General features: G+C 46.2%; 1 protein-coding gene across 1 annotated transcript in view; it reads right to left on the bottom strand.

Annotated features, from left to right (window-relative positions):
• The window catches only part of PSD3 (pleckstrin and Sec7 domain containing 3), a gene marked incomplete at both ends in the record, with an annotated part of 107,037 nt that overhangs the window by 44,282 nt on the left and 42,581 nt on the right, over positions 1-20,174 (bottom strand). Inside the window, 3 exons of the mRNA XM_082301004.1 lie at positions 5,515-5,604; positions 9,210-9,268; positions 12,213-12,325. Of these exons, the coding sequence (XP_082157130.1) occupies positions 5,515-5,604; positions 9,210-9,268; positions 12,213-12,325 (262 nt within the window). The remainder of the gene's footprint in view (positions 1-5,514; positions 5,605-9,209; positions 9,269-12,212; positions 12,326-20,174) is intronic.

Raw genomic sequence — 20,174 nt, 5'->3', positions numbered from 1 at the left:
AAATCCCTATTTTGAAGTGGCAAAGTGCATCATTCCTGGAGACTACCAGTCTGTATCCTCCACACTTGACAGCTGACATTCATCCTTGGGAGCTGCTATGCATTTCAGTTACAGTGGGAGACAAGTGACAGCCTTGGCTATCTGACAGGCTGGAGAAGCCAAACATCAAATAATTCCCTTGTCTGATCAACCTGAACAAGACACTAGAGAGCTTGCCTCCACGGATGAAAATGAACCCCCCAAACATTCATTATGAATCTGGTATTGAGCCACATAATTGCAGCCAGTAGTAATGGAAATTCTTAGCTGACTCTGCTTGGGTTTCATTCCTTGCTGACACAAAAGCCCGGTAAGCTAGGTGAGATCTTTTGAGTAACAATTGGAAAGTAAAGAGGTGAAAGGTTGAAGGAGCAAAAATAATTCAGAGAAATGCGATTGTGAAAGCAGAAACAGGTCCATCCTGAAATCCAGCCTGCCTCCTAATAAGATAAGCAATCCCTAGTACCACCCCTGGACTTTTGCAGAGCAATCCTTGTTCTTGGATCACCTTTACAAAATTTTATATTTTAAGCCTTGTTTAAAGTTCTGATTTTCCTGCTCAGAGACACAGTTGGTATTAGGCTCTTGCTATTATGAGGCTTTCTTCAACTCAGTATCTGGGTTTATTTGACTTGAGAAAAAAATACATAGATTACAGATTTTTCTTTTTATATGCATTGAATTAAGTTCCTGAAATGCAAAACAAAAATATATTTGCATTTCAGCGGGGCAGGAGGTGTCAGGAATCTATGTAATTCGAGGGACACAAAGCAAAACACACACCATCATAATCTGGTCCAATTCATAGTTCTGCACATGCACGCTTTAAGTGGGTATTACTCTTGAATAGGACAAATAACAACACCCAAAAACCTCTAAGCTGAAGGAAACAAAGGTTATCATGGCAGGAAGGTTTGCAGCAAGGATGGGGAGGAGTAAAGGCAAGCTGGGTGTTCCCTCCAGTCACTATAGATCTGTGGCTCCTCAGAGAGGGAAAGTAAAGTATGCTCTCACAAACAACGGTTTAAGACAAGGATTAACGATTTTGTCCTGCATTCCCTGACTTTTATACTGCCAGATTAGACTCTGTTGTCTCCTAGCAGCTGAAAGGGGCCTTCGGTAACAGATCTTCCATTTCATACAGATAAGAAATAGCCCAGAAATACTATTTCCAACAGAAGTATTGTTAAGAGGATAAACTTTATTTTGGGGAAGAAAAAAGGAGGCAGAGCTCTGTGTTATTCAGTTGAGCAAAGACACTTGGTCCTCTCCCTCCTCTGCCCACTGCTGCAGGGTGTTACAGCAGCCAATGCAGTCCTCCTGGGGCCATTTTGGCTTGCTGTCACATGCTCTCATCTCTCCAACTCCATTAGGTTTCCCTCGAAGGTGGAAATTTCTTGCCAAAAAAACACAAAACGGATGAAGTACGAAGACTGCTGATGAGAGCAATTAGGGTGTACACAGCAGTCCAATTAGTGTGAGTTCCTCTCTGTAAAGGGAGGGCTGAGGGTGGTCAGGGAGAAGTTATCCACCTGATGCTCATTCTCTTCTCTCCGCTAAATACCTGAAATGATTGGAATGGATGAAGTAAGATGCCAGTAATTGTCTTTAAATTGAGTGTTTGCTTTGGAGGGCTTTCAAAGGGAATTAAAAAAAGAGAGGGAGAGAGAGAGGAGGCAGAAAGACAGTGGCAAAAAAACCCCTTAATTAAAGTGCAGGGAACTGATAGCAATATGAGATAAATCCTACTTCACAGCTTCTACAGGAAATTGTATATCCCAGGAATCCTGATCAAGAATTCAGATTGTTTAGGAAATTAAGGAGGACTGGTTCTTCAGAACAGTTCAGCACCAGCAACTCCAAGTTAATTTGGTCACTTCATTACAGTGTTTCTGCAGGAGATAAGGCCTACCCAAAAAACAGCCTTTGAGAAAAAGCAGGTCTTTTATGCAGGATTGGCATTTTATCTCCATCAGCAGCCCCTGACAGGATGACTCTAGCCAAGTCCCTGCAGAGCATCCCAAGTACCTCAGCATGATGGAGGTTCCCAGAGAGTACAATGGGTCAGTGAACAGCTACCACCTCCTACCAGAAGACTTCCCCACATCCAGTGTTCATGTCACAGGGCAGCACTACCACCAGTCAGCCCATGTCAGCGGTTGGGTAATGCCCCTGATTCCACGAATGAGGTGTCTTGGACACTGTAATTGCAGAGGACATTTACTTATGCAGAACAGGTGGTACTTTGCACACAGCCTAACAACAGAGTACCCCTTCCAGAACACTGCCTAACAAAAGCAGGGATCCATTTCCTCAGTGATGCCCTCTTGCAGGCTCTCTGTGGACCACAGAAGACATTTTCTCTCCTTACATATGAAAGGCCTTGTTACTGCCACCTTCCTGGAGTGGACTCCCACACACCTTGTCTCAAGATGGCAAGAGGAAAACATAGTGGCCAGCACCATACCAGCACTTTATTTGTGGGGACCACACTGCCTGCAGGAACTGAAGGAAGAATGTATGGCCAAAGTTAGGCTGTTTCCAAGCGAATCTCCTTCTCATTCCAGAAAATCTTGTGAAGTCCACCTTTGAAGAAGGCTATGGTCACACAATACAATTCCCTAGCATATCACTGTGAAGATGGTATCACTACAGCGTGTTAAAGCTGGTGTGAGCACATGAGAAAGAAACCACTCCTACACTGTAATGAGGTTCTTGACGCTGCCAAAATGTCAGACTGATTTTGTTCTCTTTCCAAGGAAGGAGATTCTAGCCATGGCTTCTCTTTCTACATATACATATATAGATATATATATGATGAATACATGAATACAAGCAGACCCCATGGGGAGAAGTGCACTTTTAATCACAGTTTGGCACACTTGCCTTTACAGGTTCCAACTTTAAAAGCAACCTCAGATCTGACTAAAGGAGTGAGGAAAAAGGAAAGGCAATGAATCCTTGTGCAGATGGGTGTACAAAAGTGAAACTCCTCTCAGGGTTAAATGAACAGACAGCAAGATACAAGGTGAGCAAGATCATATTAGCATTTCTCATTTCTACTTTCACACCACAGTGAAATATCTGTTCTCAAAGCACAACTAGTGACACACAGAGAATCAGGTTGTGAAGACCTTGTGGTTTTTACCAAAAGTGTTCTCATTGTTGGAAAAAAACGTAATAAAAGTTAGCTCTCCCCCACAGAGGTGGAAAGAAAGAACTAACTTGATCTAATGTCCCAAGTTTTCTGAGACTGGTCACACGAAGTGTGTCCCTCCTCACATGCTGATGGATGGCCCTTGGTGTGCTATTTTCCTACCGAGACAAAACACTCAGGGCCACACTCTGTACTCAGGGTGAAGGGATTGACTGAAGGCAACGTTTGACTGATGCCTGTCAGTCAGCTGTCCTGGATAAGCCCAAGCATTTGAATTTGCACCCCTGAATCTGGGAACTGGATCCACAGAAAATGCTGCACAGAGCTTCACAAGCCCTGGATAAACACTCAACTCTCCCTGGCCCTCCTTCTCTTCCACCACTGCTCAGCTTTGCTCAGGCTCAGCAGAGTTGCAGAGCTTCATACAGGGATGCAGCAAGGCCACAAAGAGTACACGGGGAGCCTGCAGAGGCAGAAAAGCCCACTTGCTTCACCACAGGTCTGCATTACTCACCAGTGGGTGCTCAGGACCTCACTCCCAAAGGGACACACTGCCACCCTGTGGAAACCACTCTTCCTCTCCCAGGCGGCTGAGCAAGGATGCAGGGAGAAGGCTCCGCAGCCTCACTGATGCTCAGTGGCTACACTGCTAATGCAGCAGCAAGCCACACACACTTTGCTGCTGTGGAGCAGCGCGCTGTGGATTTAATTTACTGAGATAAATGCAAAATTAATTTCCACTAAGTCTTTGTAATCGCACATTTAGTGGCAGCATGGCTGCTGTGAACACAGTAGTTCACACACAATCACTCTACCCACTCCACTACCCTCCACTGATAAATGAAAAAACAAAGGTCAGTTCATTAAATCTTCAGACAAGCCAGATGAGAAACCAAAGCTAGGCACCACCTCTGTCCCCAAGACATCAAGGCAGCACACAGAAAAGTGCAGAAAGCCTTAAGCAAAGTGGGACAGCAACACTGAACTTCTTCCGTCTGTCTACATCCAAAAAATCCTGAGTCCTGGTATTTGCTTTGGGTGAACAGTCAGACATCCCTAGCATTAGCAGGTGAGCACTGAACACCAAGGTACAGCCCCAACTGCATAATTCTGTAAGCATGAAAACAAACAGCAGGTGAGCACCAGTGGAAGTCTCTTGTCAGTACACTTAGAAGGTTATTTAAACACAATCTGGAGATCTATTTATTCAGTAAGGGCTGTAATTAGCCTGCAAATTAATCTCAACATATCCCTCTATGGCAAACTGAGAAATGAGATTCCTTGGGGGAAAAAAAAATTTAAGTGTGGCTGCTGACAGATGAATACTCTGTATACAGATTCAAAAATTAAAGACATTAAAATAAAGGGGGGGTTGAGTTTATATTTCCAACTGCTTAGTAAGAACTGAGGCAGGAGGGCCCAACAAAGAGCTCCCTGAAGAGGCTGAAGAAAATGAAGATATTACCAAGACTAGAAGACAAACTCTGCCCCATTCGCCTATGCAGGTACATCTGTATTTCACAATGGGCCTGACACAAAACTCACAGAAGAGATGGCAACTCATTTGGTTTACTTCAATAGGCATTGGGTCAGCACTCAGATGCACCAGCTTCTTATTTTTATTTCCACTACAACAAAATGAATAAATTATGAACTCCAGTGTATGTACACCTGTCTTCATTCAAAGTGCTGTTTCACGCTACCAATCAGACAAAAAAAAAGTGAAACATTCTCATTATTATTGACAATAAAACAAGGTTTGTCCTGCTCAGCCTCTTCCCGCATTTTTCAGATTTAACTCCTGGCACAAACTTAATGAACAAAAGCTGAAGCAATGCAGCCTGTGCCAGACAGCACATTATAATCTGAAATTACATCTCCAGCTCTAATGTGAATACCCCAGAGCACCTTTGATGAAAAAACACACACGCCTTCCAGATAGTACACAGAGATCAGACTTAGCCCTTATGTATTCGCAGGCAGAGCCAACTGGCTGCTTCTGTCCACTGTAATCAGGAGACAGCACTCTGGGTTGGCCTAGCCACAGGAGTTTACAAGGCCCACAGCTCTGAGGCCAGACCTGCTGCAGCTCAGTCTTGCCCCTCTGTGCTGCAGAGAGTCTCCTTCACTATCAAATCAAGGCAAGAGGGAAAACAACAGAATAAACACTGTATATATTATGTATGCTCTGGGAGGAGAAACGTGCCCATCACTTGTCATGTTTGACAATTAAGATTCAGAAAATGCAAGATGGGTGTCCTGTTTTGAACCATCCTTCAGAAAAAAATGAAATCCACATTCTGCAGTTAATTCCTTACCTTCAAGAGCCCTCTTGGGAAGTCTTTGCCATCGTTCATCCCCTGGAGGTTAGCAACGAACTCTTGGCAGGTCATCTTTTTCCCAATGTTCTGAAAGGGATGTCAGAGAAACACAGCATCATATTCCTGCTGCTTTCCAAAATAACAGGAATGAGCAACATCAAATTAAATACATCTTCCTGCTCTCCTTTAAGCCCAAGGTAGGCAGCAATAAGAAAGCATTCATTAAATTACTCATAGATGAGCATCTTTGTATGCATATAGCTAGAAAAGGGAAGGTGCCTTTGCACCCAAAGGCCCACACACAGCCCCAAAAAAACCCCAGCTTAATGCCGGGGGTAATGAACAGGACAGTGATGAAACTCTCCGGTATCTGCCTGGTGTCTTATATCCCCATGTCTCCAAACCTTACCCATCTCTGACAGGAAAGCTCTACTTGAATCTGCTGTGGGCACAAGGAAACATGTGACTGAGGCCCCTTCCAAACACTTCCCTTAAAATTTGCAATGCTCCCTTTCAGTGGCAACTGCTCTGAGTTGGAGTGCGATGCCCAGGAGTGGCCATTACCTTTTCTGATTCACAGGCTGAGGCTGCTTGGACATTTCCATAGGCTTGCTCTCTTTTCTCTCTTCCTAAGTCTCAGACTGTAAGTTGCCCAAACAAGCCACAAATGGGAAAGGAACAGTTATGTCCCTGTAGGAGCCAAACTACATCCAGATGCCTGAGGCTGCCCTAAACTACTCTTGAATCCTAGTCTCTCCATCATCCCTCAGAGGAAGCATCTGTACTTGGCCCCCCAGGTGCTAGAAGTCCCCTGCTTCACATGTGGGAACCTTGTGAGTGGGCAGCAATTACAACTCTGCACTGATGAAAAAGGACACCAAAGAATCTGAGGAAAGGAAATCAGCCTGAGATGACCTGTGAAACATGGTAAAGACAGAGGGAAAAGTGGGGCTCTGTGATGGTCATGGTATCTTTGAGGACGGCACCACTGTCAGTCAGGAGATGGAGGTGAAGACAACTTCTCCACTATCAGGACATGCTTTGTCTGCAGAAATACAGCAGAAGAGCTCTGTGTGAACTTTGTCTTGGGCTAGGAGCAGGAGCCCAAATTAACACAGGAGCCGAAGAAAGGCCACCAGTTGGTAATACAGGTCACTTGATGTTAAGAGTTACATGATAGCACATCCTGTATTTCCCTTCCATAATGTATCATCAGGAAAGATGGAAAACCACCAAATCTTGACCATCAGCCTCACCTAGCCAATAAGGAAGATCTCATAGCCTGCAGCCTGCACAAAGCCACAGAAAGAAGGCAAGCAGTAACCCTGGAACAATGCATGACTTCCCACAACAGGATGGCTCCTGACAACAGAGGCTGGCTGTAACCCTGCCTCTCTGCTTGCAAAGCTTATAGAACACAGCTCATAACTTCAGTCTTTAGGTGCAGGCTGGAGCTGGTCTAGTAGACTTGCAGGTACTTTCCTTTCTCACTGCAACTTCAGCCTGCTTCCACTTGTTTCTTCCACACAACAGTTTGCAGCTTCCCCCTGCTGACCAAAACCAACAGCAATGTGGTGGCATTGGAGACAAATGGCTGTTTTGCCACAGGACCAAAGCTAGTATCTCCATACAGTGCCACAGAGCTTCCAGAAGATGTGCCTGGTGGTCTAGAGATACCTCAAAACTCTCTAGCACCAGAGTGGGTGACGGCCTCCGTGCAGAGAAGCAAGCATGCATTTCCAAGACACACCTAGCAAAAATTGTTTAGTTACAAATAGAACAAAGTGTGGCAAGACAGGGAAAATAGAGGGGGAAAGTAAGAGTTCGTCTACAAGAGTTAAAGGCAAGTGTGAACCCTGAAGGCAGAGCAGCTGCATTACAGCCCTACAAGCAGTGGAACTTATTGTGAAATGGAAGTGTCTGTGCTTATGATCAGTATGTCAGTAACAAATAGAGCTCAGTGTAGACAAGCCCTGTGACTCATTTGCTTCCTGCTCTAGCAGAATCCTGGTAAGGATGGGGCAAAGCACTATCTTTGTTAGGAAACAGGCAATTAGGCATATCTGCAAGGGCTGCATTCCAAGTCAAAAACACTGAACTTACCACCTATGTGGAAAAATGCAAAGCAGTAAGAGGAAAACCAAAATTACAGGAAATCAGAGGGGTTGGAGGGAACATGATGACACACCCATGGACATAATATGAGCAGTCTGGCAAATACTACAGCTGCATACACCTAACAACACACTGTCAACTGCCAGTGGGATGAGCCTCCAAAGTTACACAGTGCAACAACCAGAGTTGGCAGCAGCAGTGACGGGACAGTGCCAGATCATTTACTCCAGTACTTCTGAAGACAGTAGGGCCCACTAAAGCACTGCAGCTGTCAGGCTGATGCGTGACCATTTGGTTTCCCTCCCTGGACTGTGAGGCCAGGCGGACTGGAAAGCAGGAACCCCAGGCTGCTCATTGCTCTGGGGAGTGGGATGCCTGTGCAGAAAGACTCAGGTGTGCTCAAGAGAAGCCATGTGTGCTAAGAGACAAACTGAGGCACATTCTTGCACCCCCAATCACCCTCACAAGTGACTGACACACCATTCAGTAGGGAAGGCTAAGCCTACAGAGAAAAAAATTCTTCACAACTCCCTTTCCTCTCCTGCTTCCACAACCTTCACACAAAGGCATTCAATTAATGGGAGGTAGGTCTCAAAACTCCTAGTGAACATGCAAGTCTTGGTTCTATTACCCGCACCCACAGGGGCTGAGCAGCCCTTTTAGACAGACCCAGGGTGCCTCCATGTCCTGCTGCCTGACACAGCACCCTCAGTGTGTAAAAGTTCCCAAGGGATACCCTCCTGGAAGAGCCCTTGCAAGTGCAGTGGATGGCCAGAGAGAAGCCCTGGATCCACCTGACTGAAGCCACTGCTTTTGCACACTATCATGTCATGCTCCCTGTGTTTTTACCCACTTCATCCTAACCCCAGGGCAGAGGAAGCCTCCCATCAGCACGGGAATACCTTGCATAGCAGGTGTATTGCACCATGGGTGCTGAAATATCCATCCTAAGGCTGCTGGCACCCTGCAGCAGCGTGACTAAGAGGACTCAAACCGGAATGCTATTTCCCCTGAGCAGGCAGTGGGTAGAGGTGTGCAGTGCAGGAACACATGGCTGCCACTCAGCATGCCCACATGCCCCTTTCCACTCTCTTGGCTCTGAGTACACCCATGATTTATCTGTGCAAAACTCTGGTTCCACCAGGTCTGCCCCCTGCAACTGGATGCCTGCAAACATCACTTTCCCTTTGTGGCCTTTCCCAAACTTCTTCACCTCCTGTCTTTATTCTGCCTTCCCACATGTTTATACATACTGTAAAGGGGAAGCTAATTCCAAGCACAGCTTCCTGGTCAGAGCCTGCTGCAGGAAGGATGGTAAGCAAACCAGAAAGATGGGCCTGAGGACAAGGAGTATGCTCAGGCATTATGGCAAAGCCAGGTAGAATGCCAGCTTACACATGACTGATCAAGGCATGCTGGAAAGGTCCATCCAGGACAACAGTCTGGGAGTGCAGCCTTCTCACTGCTTGATGTCTGCAGGGGCTTTAGAAGAAGGCCACTAGAACAGGGACTGCCAGAAAACCACCCCATCCCAGCATGGTGTGGATAGAAGTCTACACAAAGCTGTGCATACTCACATGGCCATGCAGGTCTGTGTTAAGCAGCATCATGGCACACGTGAGACAGTGAACTCCATCTGCAGAAAGAGACATAACCAGAGTCACATGCAAAACCACATATGGACCTTTAAGAAGCTGAAACTGAGCCTCGTAGACTAATTGAGTCTGTTCCTTTTATAAGAATCTATTTTATCAAGAAATACACATAATTAAATACATGAACAATGAGGTCATCACACAGCTGCCAAACCAGAATTGTCTCTCTTTTATCTTTTAGTAACTGTCAAAACTGTCTTGCAGCACCCACGGATGAAGCAAACAAGACAGGAAATCATGCTATCACTCTTAGCTTGCTAATACCAATACCACAGTCTGAATGAACACCTTCTTCATTTACTTCAATGCAGAAAGGGAAAAGTAAAATACATTCATTCTTGTGTCAAGAGTGGGTACAGCAAGGTATTCTGTTTTTCTTCCCCCCTGTCTCAGTCCTCATTCAGAGCTGAATTAGACTTAATTTTGGAGAAGCACAGTCAGTTATTTATGCTGCCTTGGCTCCATGTTGGGTAGAGAGGACTCCAGGGGTTTCTAAGCCCGTGGCCAAGGCCCACAGCAATAAGTCAGATTCATAGAACCAGAGAATACAGTTAGTTGGAAAGTCTGAGAGACTGAAGGTCTGAGAAAAGAATTATTTCTGACTCAAAACAACAATGTGTGCAATGTGTGTGTAGAGGGAGTAGCTCTGAAAATAAATGGGATGGTGCACTGCTCCACATGCTACCCCTCTCTGGAGCCTCTAGTCCAGAACTTCCACCAATTGCTGGCACACTGAAAGCAATGCCCAACACCCTGCCCTGGAGCCCCAGTCAAGCCCCGGGGTGGCCAGATGACGGGAAGCCCCCACTGGGGGTTGCTTGCCACAGGAGGCCAGAGCAGACCCCAGGATGTGTGATTGTGTCCCCATTGTATTTGGATTTTATGGAAGCTGAAACCACCAAGGTCCAGGGCAGTAGCTGTATCTTGGTTTTCTCTCTTTCTTTCATCTCTTCTTTTCTACATGTAATTTCCATTTTCTGAAATATGGGTAATTAAGGTTGGATGAGTAAAGTTTGCTAAGTCATGCTCTGTGAAATGCTTTCTTTTTATTGAATGTTTGTTTTAAATTTTTCCAATTTCCTGATCTTCTAAGGTTTGCTAGGAAAGTTTGGTTTTGAACATCCTAGGAACTTTGTCAAGTTCTTCTTTGTGCCTACCTCAGGGAAAAGTACTAGTACTTTAAGCCCTTTTAAAATAAACTTTCCAAGCAAGTTTAGAAGGCACCCTACAATGATCATGGAGTCCAGCTTCTGGCTCTGCACAGGACATCCCTAACAATCACACCATGTGCTTGAGAGCATTGTCCAAACACTTCTTGAACTCTGTCAGGCTCATGCTGTGACTACTTCCCTGGGAGGCTGTTCCAGTGCTCAACCACCCTCTGGGAGAACCTGATATCCAACCCAAACCTCCCCTGAAACAACTCTAAGCCATTCTCTCTCACCCCTGTCACAGGTCACCACATGATCTCTTCACCACACTGAAGAGATCACTGTTTGCCCCTCCTCCTCCCCTCATGAGGAAGCTGTAGACTGCAATAAGGTCTCCCCTCAGTCTCCCCCTCTCCAGGCTCAGTAAACTAAGTTATCTCACAGCTCCTCATTTGGCTTCCCCTCTAGACCCTTCTCCATCTTCATATCCCTTTTCTGGATACTTTTTGATAGCTTTGTAACTTTCTTACACTGTGGTGCAATATATATATATATATATATATATATATATATATGCATATATATATATACATATATACATACATATGTTTATATATGCATATATATACACATATATACATACATACATATATATATATATATATATATACAAAACAGCACCCAGTACTAAGATCCTGGGCAAAGTGTGCAGGATCTAAATGCTTACTCAGGGTCTGAAGTCACAATTTCCCTCTTGCACCCTGGACTAGAGTAAGGCAGCCACATCACCAGGCAAGTCATTATTTCAGTCTGGACATGATGCACATAATTCTACCCGACTGCCTACAGGGTCTTGAAATAAGAAAGGCAATAGGCAGAGGAAAGAGACAGCGCAGGAGCAGATCCTGTCTTACTCTATTCCCCTCCCCTGCAGGACAGCCAGTAAAGCTGAACAGGTACAAAGTGCCCAAACATCATCTCACTGCAACAGGGGTAGGTCACAAAGCAAGGGGTAAGGAAGCGCAATGGTACCTCCACATGTAGCAGCTCTTTCTGACACTTGAAACTAAAGGTACAGCCTAACCCATGATTGCCTTTTTCAACCTCCTCCTTCAGCGTGTGAATAGCGTGTGCTGCAATCACAGGGCCACGTGGCTCTGCCAGCATGTCTGGCTGAGCACAGCAGTTACGCCACCAGACAGTTTGTCCTCTTCTGCATTCCCAGTTTTCTCAGGTTTGATCTATGTACTTGTTTGTTTCCCTCATCTATTTCCAAGCTGACTGAAAACATTGGCAATGAGGATAACTCTGACTGACGTTAGCCAGTCGAGATGAAACCATGCCAGGGTGTGAATACAGCACCCAAAATTCACCCCCACAACTGGCAAGGACTGGCACGCCTGATGCCAGTGCATGCAGACACAAGCACTGAATGGAGCATGGAAAGCAAACAGCTTCTCTTCCACCTGATATGGGACCTATTCTTGTCCAAATGAATGCAACCAGAGTACAAGTACCACACACCAAAGTCAGCGAGACCAGAAACCACAACTGAGGACATTCATACCTGGAGGGGCTACAACTGAGGATTTATATTGAGGAGGTCTGAACACCTTTCCTGATGAGAGTTTCAGTGCTTACTACAGTCAGTCTCTAAAGTGTGGTACAGTACTACATAGTTTCATTTTCCAGGCATACACCGTAAGTGCTATTGAAGGTGAGAATGAAGGACGACACCACCGAGCAAAGACCTTTGTATCAGAAACAAAGTTACCTTGAGAAGAAATAGTGTTTGGGTTGCACTGGTAGTATCTGCTGGAGAAGTGGATTAAAACTCTCTCTCGCTCCTGAGTTTCTCCAATAAGTGAAAAGGCTTTAAAGAAACTCCTAAAAGAGCAGTGGGGAAAAAAAGTGAAATTAAGGTAGTAAATCTCTTTTTCCTTCATACAGTGCACAGAGCAAAGCACACATCACAGCAAGAAGTATATAAGCACACATCAGACATTCAGTTCCAAGGAGCCTTTCTAGGAAACTGGGCTATCATTCCGTGTGCAATTAACTCCAACATTATAGTAAATGAAGGAAGACTTAAATTACCACTGGTCTCAGCCAAAGAATATACAAAATAATAAGTAATTCCACCATTTGAAAGAGCTGCTCTTACTTTTAAGTATTTTTTTCTTTGGGCAGGGAATTGGAACACATATTCTTTATGCACGACAAGACATCCAGGATGTTCTCTATCGTCTTCTAATTAATTGCCCACCACTCCTGCACCTTTTTTTTAGACTTTACTTCATTGGTATTGCTCTCCAAATCAGACAAGCTACTCCAGGTGCTGAAGTCAAGCAAGTGCACAGCACTCACAGCTAACACCAAATGTGTGGTCACTTATCAGAGTGGCCAGAACCACATCAGTCAGGGAGGAATGTGACTACCCAACCTACAGAAAATATCTGGGCAAGAGGGTGGAAGAGTCGCAACATCTCCCACTGACCTTCAACAGCAGGAGGAGTAACTTGGCCCTTCTGAGGTTCTTGCTTGTGAGAGCCCAGGGTGCCGGGCTGGTGCACAGCCTGGCACACTCACTGGATATAGCCAGCAAGCCTGTGCAGAGAAGTGGGGAGGACACACATCTTTTTTCCCTTTTATTCTCATAATTGACCATCCCTCCTCTTAACCACATTGCTGTTCTTCCTGATAGAAAAATATGTCTCACAGCCAAAGATGAACTTCTGCATTCATTTATCAGGATGCTTCTAAGAAAATACTGAAACCACAAAATTTCTGGATCTGAAGTAAGAACACATAGAGAATGTGTGTCTAATAGACAGTTTTTAAATATCCCATGAGACTGAAACTAACACCAGATCTGAGAGGCATGGAATATATTGCTGGAACATTCACATCTATCTAGTCTTGATGCATAAACTTTAATTTTTCTCTCTGATGTAAGGTCAGAGACAGGCTGTACTTGCAACAATCTCACACCCTTACAGAGTGTGATCTGCCTGGTAATAACTTAATTTCACACGTAATGTATTGCAAGTAACCCAATTCACAAGTAACTACAAGTGAATCTTCGAAGGGTTTCTCTGTCCTTCCTACTTTGTGTTCCTATCCTGATTCCAGCCAGGACAGGGTTCATTTTTAATATAAGGCCTGATGTTACTTCTGATCCTCTTGAAGGGACCTCTAGATCACATTTACAAGAAGTAACACATACTATTACCAGAACTACAGACCCCAATCAAGTAGAAGAAAGGGACAACTGGATCTATTGGACTGTGTGGATCCAGTGCCCTGGCACATCAGACACACAAGAGTGTAAGGCTTTAGTCACATGAGCACATGATGTACCCTGATACCATCAAACTATGTGGGGACAGAAGCCATTTCTTTCTGGGGTTCCAGTGGGATCCCAACAGCTGACTGTACTGGAAGCTGGAGACAGCATGATTGGAAATGAATGGCAAAAGCACCCCATTGTGACTGGCTCAGAGGCCCTGTGCATCCTTAGCATAGGTTACCTCAAAAGAGGGTATTTCAACCTAAGAGAGCTTTTGGGATAGCTGCTGTGGAGACAGGAAATTAGACACCTTGCCTGGTGTCTCAGAGGTCCCCCTGTTTTGGGACTGCTGAGGGTCAAAGAACAACAGGTACTGGTCGCTACCACATCGCTGCACCATCAATACTGCACCACCTGGGACTCTGTGACCCCCATCCATGAGATGATTCGTGAACTGGAGAGCCAGGGAATGGTCAGCAAGACTCATTCACCCTTTACAGCCCTATATGGCCGGTGTGTAAGCCCAGTAGAAAGTGGGGACTGACAGACTGTCATAGCCTGAATGAAGTCACACCACCACTGAGTGCCACTGTGCCCAGCATGCTGGGACTTCAGTACAAGCTGGAGTCCAAAGCAGCGAAGTGGTGCCACTACTGATATTGCTAACACGTTTTTCTCCATCCCTTTAGCAGCAGAGTGCAGGCCACAGTTTGCTTTTATGTGGAGGGGTGGGCCATACACCTGCAACTGACTGCCCCAGGGGTGGAAACAGCCCCACCATTTGCCATGGGCTGATCCAGACTGCACTGGAAAAGGAAGTAAGGAAAAGGGTGAGGTACTAGAATACTTGCTATATATTGATGACATGATCACGCACGGCAACACAGCAGGAGTTTTTCAGAAAGAGAAGACACTCCAAATCTTCCTGAAGGCCAGTTTTGCCATACAGCAAAGTAAAGTCAAGGGACCTGCCCAGAAAATTCAGTATTTTGGAGTAAAATGGCAAGATGGATGTCATCAGATTTCAATGGACATGGTCAATGGAATAGCTGCTATGTCCCCACCAATCAGCAAGAAGGAAACACAGGTTTTCCTAGGCATGGTGAGTTTTTGAAGGAGGCATATTTCAGATTGCAATCAGATTGTAAAACCTCTCTACCATGTGATCCCAAAGAAGAACGATTTCAAGCAGGGTCCTAAACAAAACCAAGATTTTTAACAAATTAAACAGGAGAGTGTTCATGCAGTGGCCAGTCAGGACAATACAAAATGTAAAAAATATGTTCCATAGTGCAGCCAGGGAGAATGGTCCTTCCTGCAGTCTCTGGCAATAAGGACACATGGAGACTCGAGAATGACCCCTGGTGTTCTGGGGTTGGGAATACAAACATTCCAACATAACAAGGATCTGAGGCCAGCTACACCCCCACTGAAACAGAGACACTGGCAATTTGTGAAGGGGTTGCAGCTGCCTCAGAAGTGACTGGCACAGATCCTCCTGGTGCCCCAACTGCCAGCGCTGGGCTGGATATTCAAAGGAAAAGTCCCTGCAACACAACAGGCCACTGTGGAGTAACTGGACTGCTCTAACCACACAGTAAGCTTGAATAGGAAACCCCAATCACCCAGCAATCTTGGAAGTCATCACTAACTGGCCTGAAGGTGAAAATTTCAGACCACCATCATCAGAGGAGGAAGAGAAGGTGACAGATGCTGAGGAGGTCCCACCATACAATCAGCTACCTGAAAATGAAAGCAATACCTCTCTTTACTGACAGTTCCTTTTGTATCACAGGGACAAATCAAAAATGGAAAGCGGCTGTATGGAGCCCTCTGTGACGAGTCAGAGAAGGTACTGAAGGACAAGGTGGATCAAGTCCAGTTGCAGAGCTGAAAGCCGTCCAGCTGGCTTTAGGTATCACTGAACGAGAAAAGTGGCCAGCAATCTACCTCTACACTGACTCATGGGTGGTGGCAAATGCTGTGCTGGGGTGGCTGGGCTGACAGAGACAGGTCAGTCGATAGTACAGAGGGAAACACACCTGGGCTGATGAATCGTGGCAGGAAATTGCTGCCCTGGTAGAGAAGTTGGCTGTAGAAGTACATCATGAGATACACATGTGCCCAAGACTCAGGCTGCTGAAGAACATCGCAACAATGGAGAGGTGGTCAGGCCACCAAGATTAAAGTGTCTCGGGTTAATCTGGACTGGCAACGTACGAGTGAATTATTTCTGGTTCAGTGGGCTCAAGACACCTCAGGTCATCAGAGAAGAGATGCAACACACATGTGGGCTTGTGATCAAGCCATGGACACTGTCTGCCAGTTATCCGTACCTGTGGAACATGAGCTGCGATCAAGCAGGCCAAGCGGGCAAAGCCTCTCTGCTGTGGTGGATGATGGTCAAAACACAAACATGGGGTGGCCTGGCAGATCAGTTACATCACACTGCTGCAAACCCGCCAAGGCAAGCACTATGTGCTTACAGCGGTGGAAAGAACCACTGGATGTCTGGAGATGAACCCCATGCTTCACACCCCTGCCCAGAACACCATCCTGGGCCTCGAGATGCAACTCCTGGGGCAACATGGTGCCCCAGAGAGAACTGAGTCAGAGAGTGGGACTCATTTCAAAAACAGCCCCACAGACACACGGACCAGAGAGCACAGCACTGAGTGGGTATAACATACCGCCCATCATGCACCAGCCTCTGAGAAAACTGACCAGTACAATGGAGTGTTAAAGATGACATTGAAAGCAATGGGTGGTGGCACCTTCAAAGATGGGGATCTGCACTTAGCAAAGGCCTCCTGGTTAGTTAACACAAGACGTTCTACCAATCAAGCTGGCTCTGCCCAATCAAAACTTCTATGCACCATAAAAGGGGATAAAGTCCCTGTGGTATGTATGAGGAATGCGTTAGGAAACACGGTCTGGACTGGTCCTGTCTTTTTGCAAAGGCAAATTCATCCATGGGATATGTTTTGCTCAAGGATCTGAGGGCACTTGGTGGATAATGCATAGGGACAGGGAAACATGAGGTGTAGCTCAAGGGGATTCAATTTCTGGGTGAGAATGGTCTGTAATGTTGAATTGTATGGTACTGTTTGCTGAATGACACTGCCACTGTATGCCATAACTACTGTGGAGAATGAACATGGACTGCTCCACATTCATCAGTCATGAGCTCCTGAGGCAGATTGCAACCAGCCAACAGCACAGCAGCCCTCCTGTCCTGGAAGACATCTAGAATACATAGAACCTACAGTCATGGACTAAATGAACTCAACAAACTTCTTGAAAGGACAGCCACTGACTATGAAAATTACACTCGTGCTAGTGTTTATATATATACACACACATATATGTAGCTGGGAGGTGTAGGACCTGGACGCAATATTGATGGTATAGCACAAGGGGTGGAAAACATCCTGATTCTGGCCGGGACAGATAATTTTTGCAGTAGCCAGAACAGGCATGCCTAGGAGCCTGAGGTTATTCCATATCACCTCAGGTCATGCGCAGTGGCTGTGGGGGAAAGAGTCCCTTCTGGTTGGGTTGTGCGGCAGAGCAGTCAGGGTATTGCTAGTTTCCACATGGTGAGCACTTGCATGTGAATCATTCACCTCTCTTGTACACTCTGTTATTAATACTCTTGCCATTACTGTTTGTTTCTCTAGTTTCATTTGCTGTTTCCAGTAAATTGTTCTTATCTCAACCCTTGATCTTTGCCTTTTGTGCCTCCAATTCTCTCCAGACACCCCAAGGACAGTGGGAGGGGGAAAGGAGCAAGTAGCACATGGTTTGGAGTGTTTCAGTGGGAACATTAAATTGGGGAATACTGTTCCTAAATCCACAACAGCTCCCAAGGCACATTTTGAGAAATCAGCCGTCTTTCTGTCTCCTACCCCAATCTGGGCTCTTTCCAGCAACATTCCCTGCCCATGCCAGGCACCAGTGACCTACACCTTCTCCTCCTCCACAGCACCTTTAACCCTTGGAAGCTGACTTGGAGAGGCAACTGATGAAAGAGTATCTGGTAAATAAACAAGGCAGTTTCCTCACTCTCACAGCACAGTGCTGCAGCCAAGGGCCACAGGGATGAGTTTCTGCCCACCAGGAAGACCAGAGAACATAGAATACCCTAAGTTGGAAGGCACTCAACAAGAATCACTAAGTCCAACTTCTGGCTCTGCACAGGATATCCCTAAGAATCACTCCGTGTGCTTGGGAGCATTGTCCAAACACTTTCTGAGCTCTGTCAGGCTGGTGCTGTGACCACTTGCCTGGGGAGCCTGTTCCAGTGACCAATCACCCTCTGCGTGAAGAACTTCTCTCTCATGTCCAACCAAAACCTCCCTGACACAACTTTAAGCCATTCCCTTGGGTCCTGTCACAGGTCACCAGAGAGAAGAGATCAGTGCCTGCCCCTCCTCTTCCTCTTGTGAGGAAGTTGTAAATGCAATGAGGTCTCCCTTCAGTCTCCTCCAGCCTGAACAGACCAAGTGACCTCAGCCACTCCTTCTCTGACCTCCCCTCAGGCCCTTCACCATCTTTGTAGCCTTGTTTGGATTCTTTCTGATAGCTTCGTATCTTTCTGATATTGATGGCACCAGAACTGCCCCCAGCACTGGAGGTGAGGCTGCCCCAGTGCAGAGCAGAGTGGGACAATCCCCTCCCTTGCCCAGCTGGTGGTGCTGCGCCTGACGAACTCCAGGACAAGGTTGGCCCTCCTGGCTGCCAGGGCACAATGACTCATTCAACCTGCCCTCCACAAGGATTCCCTGATCCGTTTCCACAATGCTGCTCTCCAGCATGTTTCCCAGTCTATCTCAGGTGCAGAATCCAGCACTTGCCCTTGTTAAATTTCACACAGTTGGTAGTTGCCCAGGCTTCTCATTCATCAAAGTCTCCCTGTAGGAGTCAATGGCTCCTCCCCAGTTTAGTATCATCAAACTTACTTACTATATGTTCGAGTCTTGTGTTTAAGTCATTTATGAAGATGTTGAAGAGCACAGGGCCTCAGGTGGAGCCCTGTGGAATCCCACCAGTGACAGGTCACCAGTCTCATGGCACCCCATTCACTGTAACCCTTTGTGCTCAACCCCTGAGCCAGCTGCTCACCCACCACAGGACGTCTTTATCCAGCTGTGGACTGGACATTTTCTCCAGAAGAGTCCTGGGAGAACAGCACTGAAAGCTTTATGAAATCAAAAAAGATTGCATTAACTGGCTTCCCCTGATCAGCTAGGTGGGTTACCCTCTCATAAAAGGAAATTTGGTTGGACAAGCAGGACTTTCCTCTCATGAAGCTGTGCTGGCTGTGACCAATCACTGAACTACCTTCAGGTATTTTTCAATACCTCCCAGAATAATCTTCTGCATAATTTTACCAGGCACTGAAAAGACACTGACAGGCCTGAAGTATCCAGCATCATCCTTCTTGCCCTTCTTGAAGGTTAGGCCGTTTCCAGTCAATTGGGACCTCTCCAGATACCCAAGACCATTCCAAAATCATTGAGAGAGACCTCACAATGACATCAGCCAGCTCTTTGAGTATTTCTGGATGAATCCCATGTGGCCTCATAGACTTATGAGGATTCAGATGGAGCAGCAGATCCCACACAAGTTCAGAGTCAGCTGGGAGTTTATCATTCTCACAGCCACGGTCCTCCAGCTCAAGGCACTGAGCCATTCTGCACTGCCTTTTTCTATTGACTTATTTTTATATCTTTTTGTTGTCCCACACAGTACTGGGCATGTACAACTCCAACTGAACTTTGTGAGCTGGAATTTTCTCTTTAGAGTGGTGAGCAGCAACTTTGTATTCTTCCCACATCACCTGACCTTGCTCCCACTGGACAAACACTTTTTTCTGTCTTAGCTCCAGAAGATCCCTGGTCATTCCAGTTAGCTTTCAGCCTTGTCTGCTGACAATCCAACATTTTGGATTTGCCTGCTCCTGTGCCTTACGAGGTGGTGACCAGCACTGATGGATCCCAGCACCTTCAAAAGCATTTTCCCAGTGAAACCTACTAACTAGTTCCTTGGGCAGCCTGAAGACTGCTCTCGCCATGTACAGGGTGGGACTCCAGAATGGACACTGAGAAGAGCTGGAGCAGCCACACCAACTCCTTCCCTCCAGTAGTCCTGCAGAGGCTGCGAGAGATGCACACAGGAAGTGCATGGGCAACATGGATCCAGGGAGTGGACAGTGAAGGAACAACCCTTCCCAGGTCTCAGACTTTTCCCTGATGCTGCACAACAGCCTCCCACAGCTGGGAGGTAGCACGGATCTGGGCAGCTGCCTCCAAAGTGCTAAATAAACCACAGTTTGTCAGCGAGCCAGCAACAACAGCAGTGTTACCTCTCACTCTCTGCCAAGCGCAAGGCAGCATGCCTCAGTTTCCCCAGGCTTCAGGATGATTCTTTGTCCCCAGCTGCTGC

Source organism: Coloeus monedula (assembly GCF_965178545.1).
Source record: "Coloeus monedula genome assembly, chromosome: Z".
NCBI lineage: Eukaryota > Metazoa > Chordata > Aves > Passeriformes > Corvidae > Coloeus > Coloeus monedula.
The sequence above is the reverse complement of the archived record's forward strand: the minus strand, read 5'-3'. Positions and strand labels throughout refer to the sequence as shown.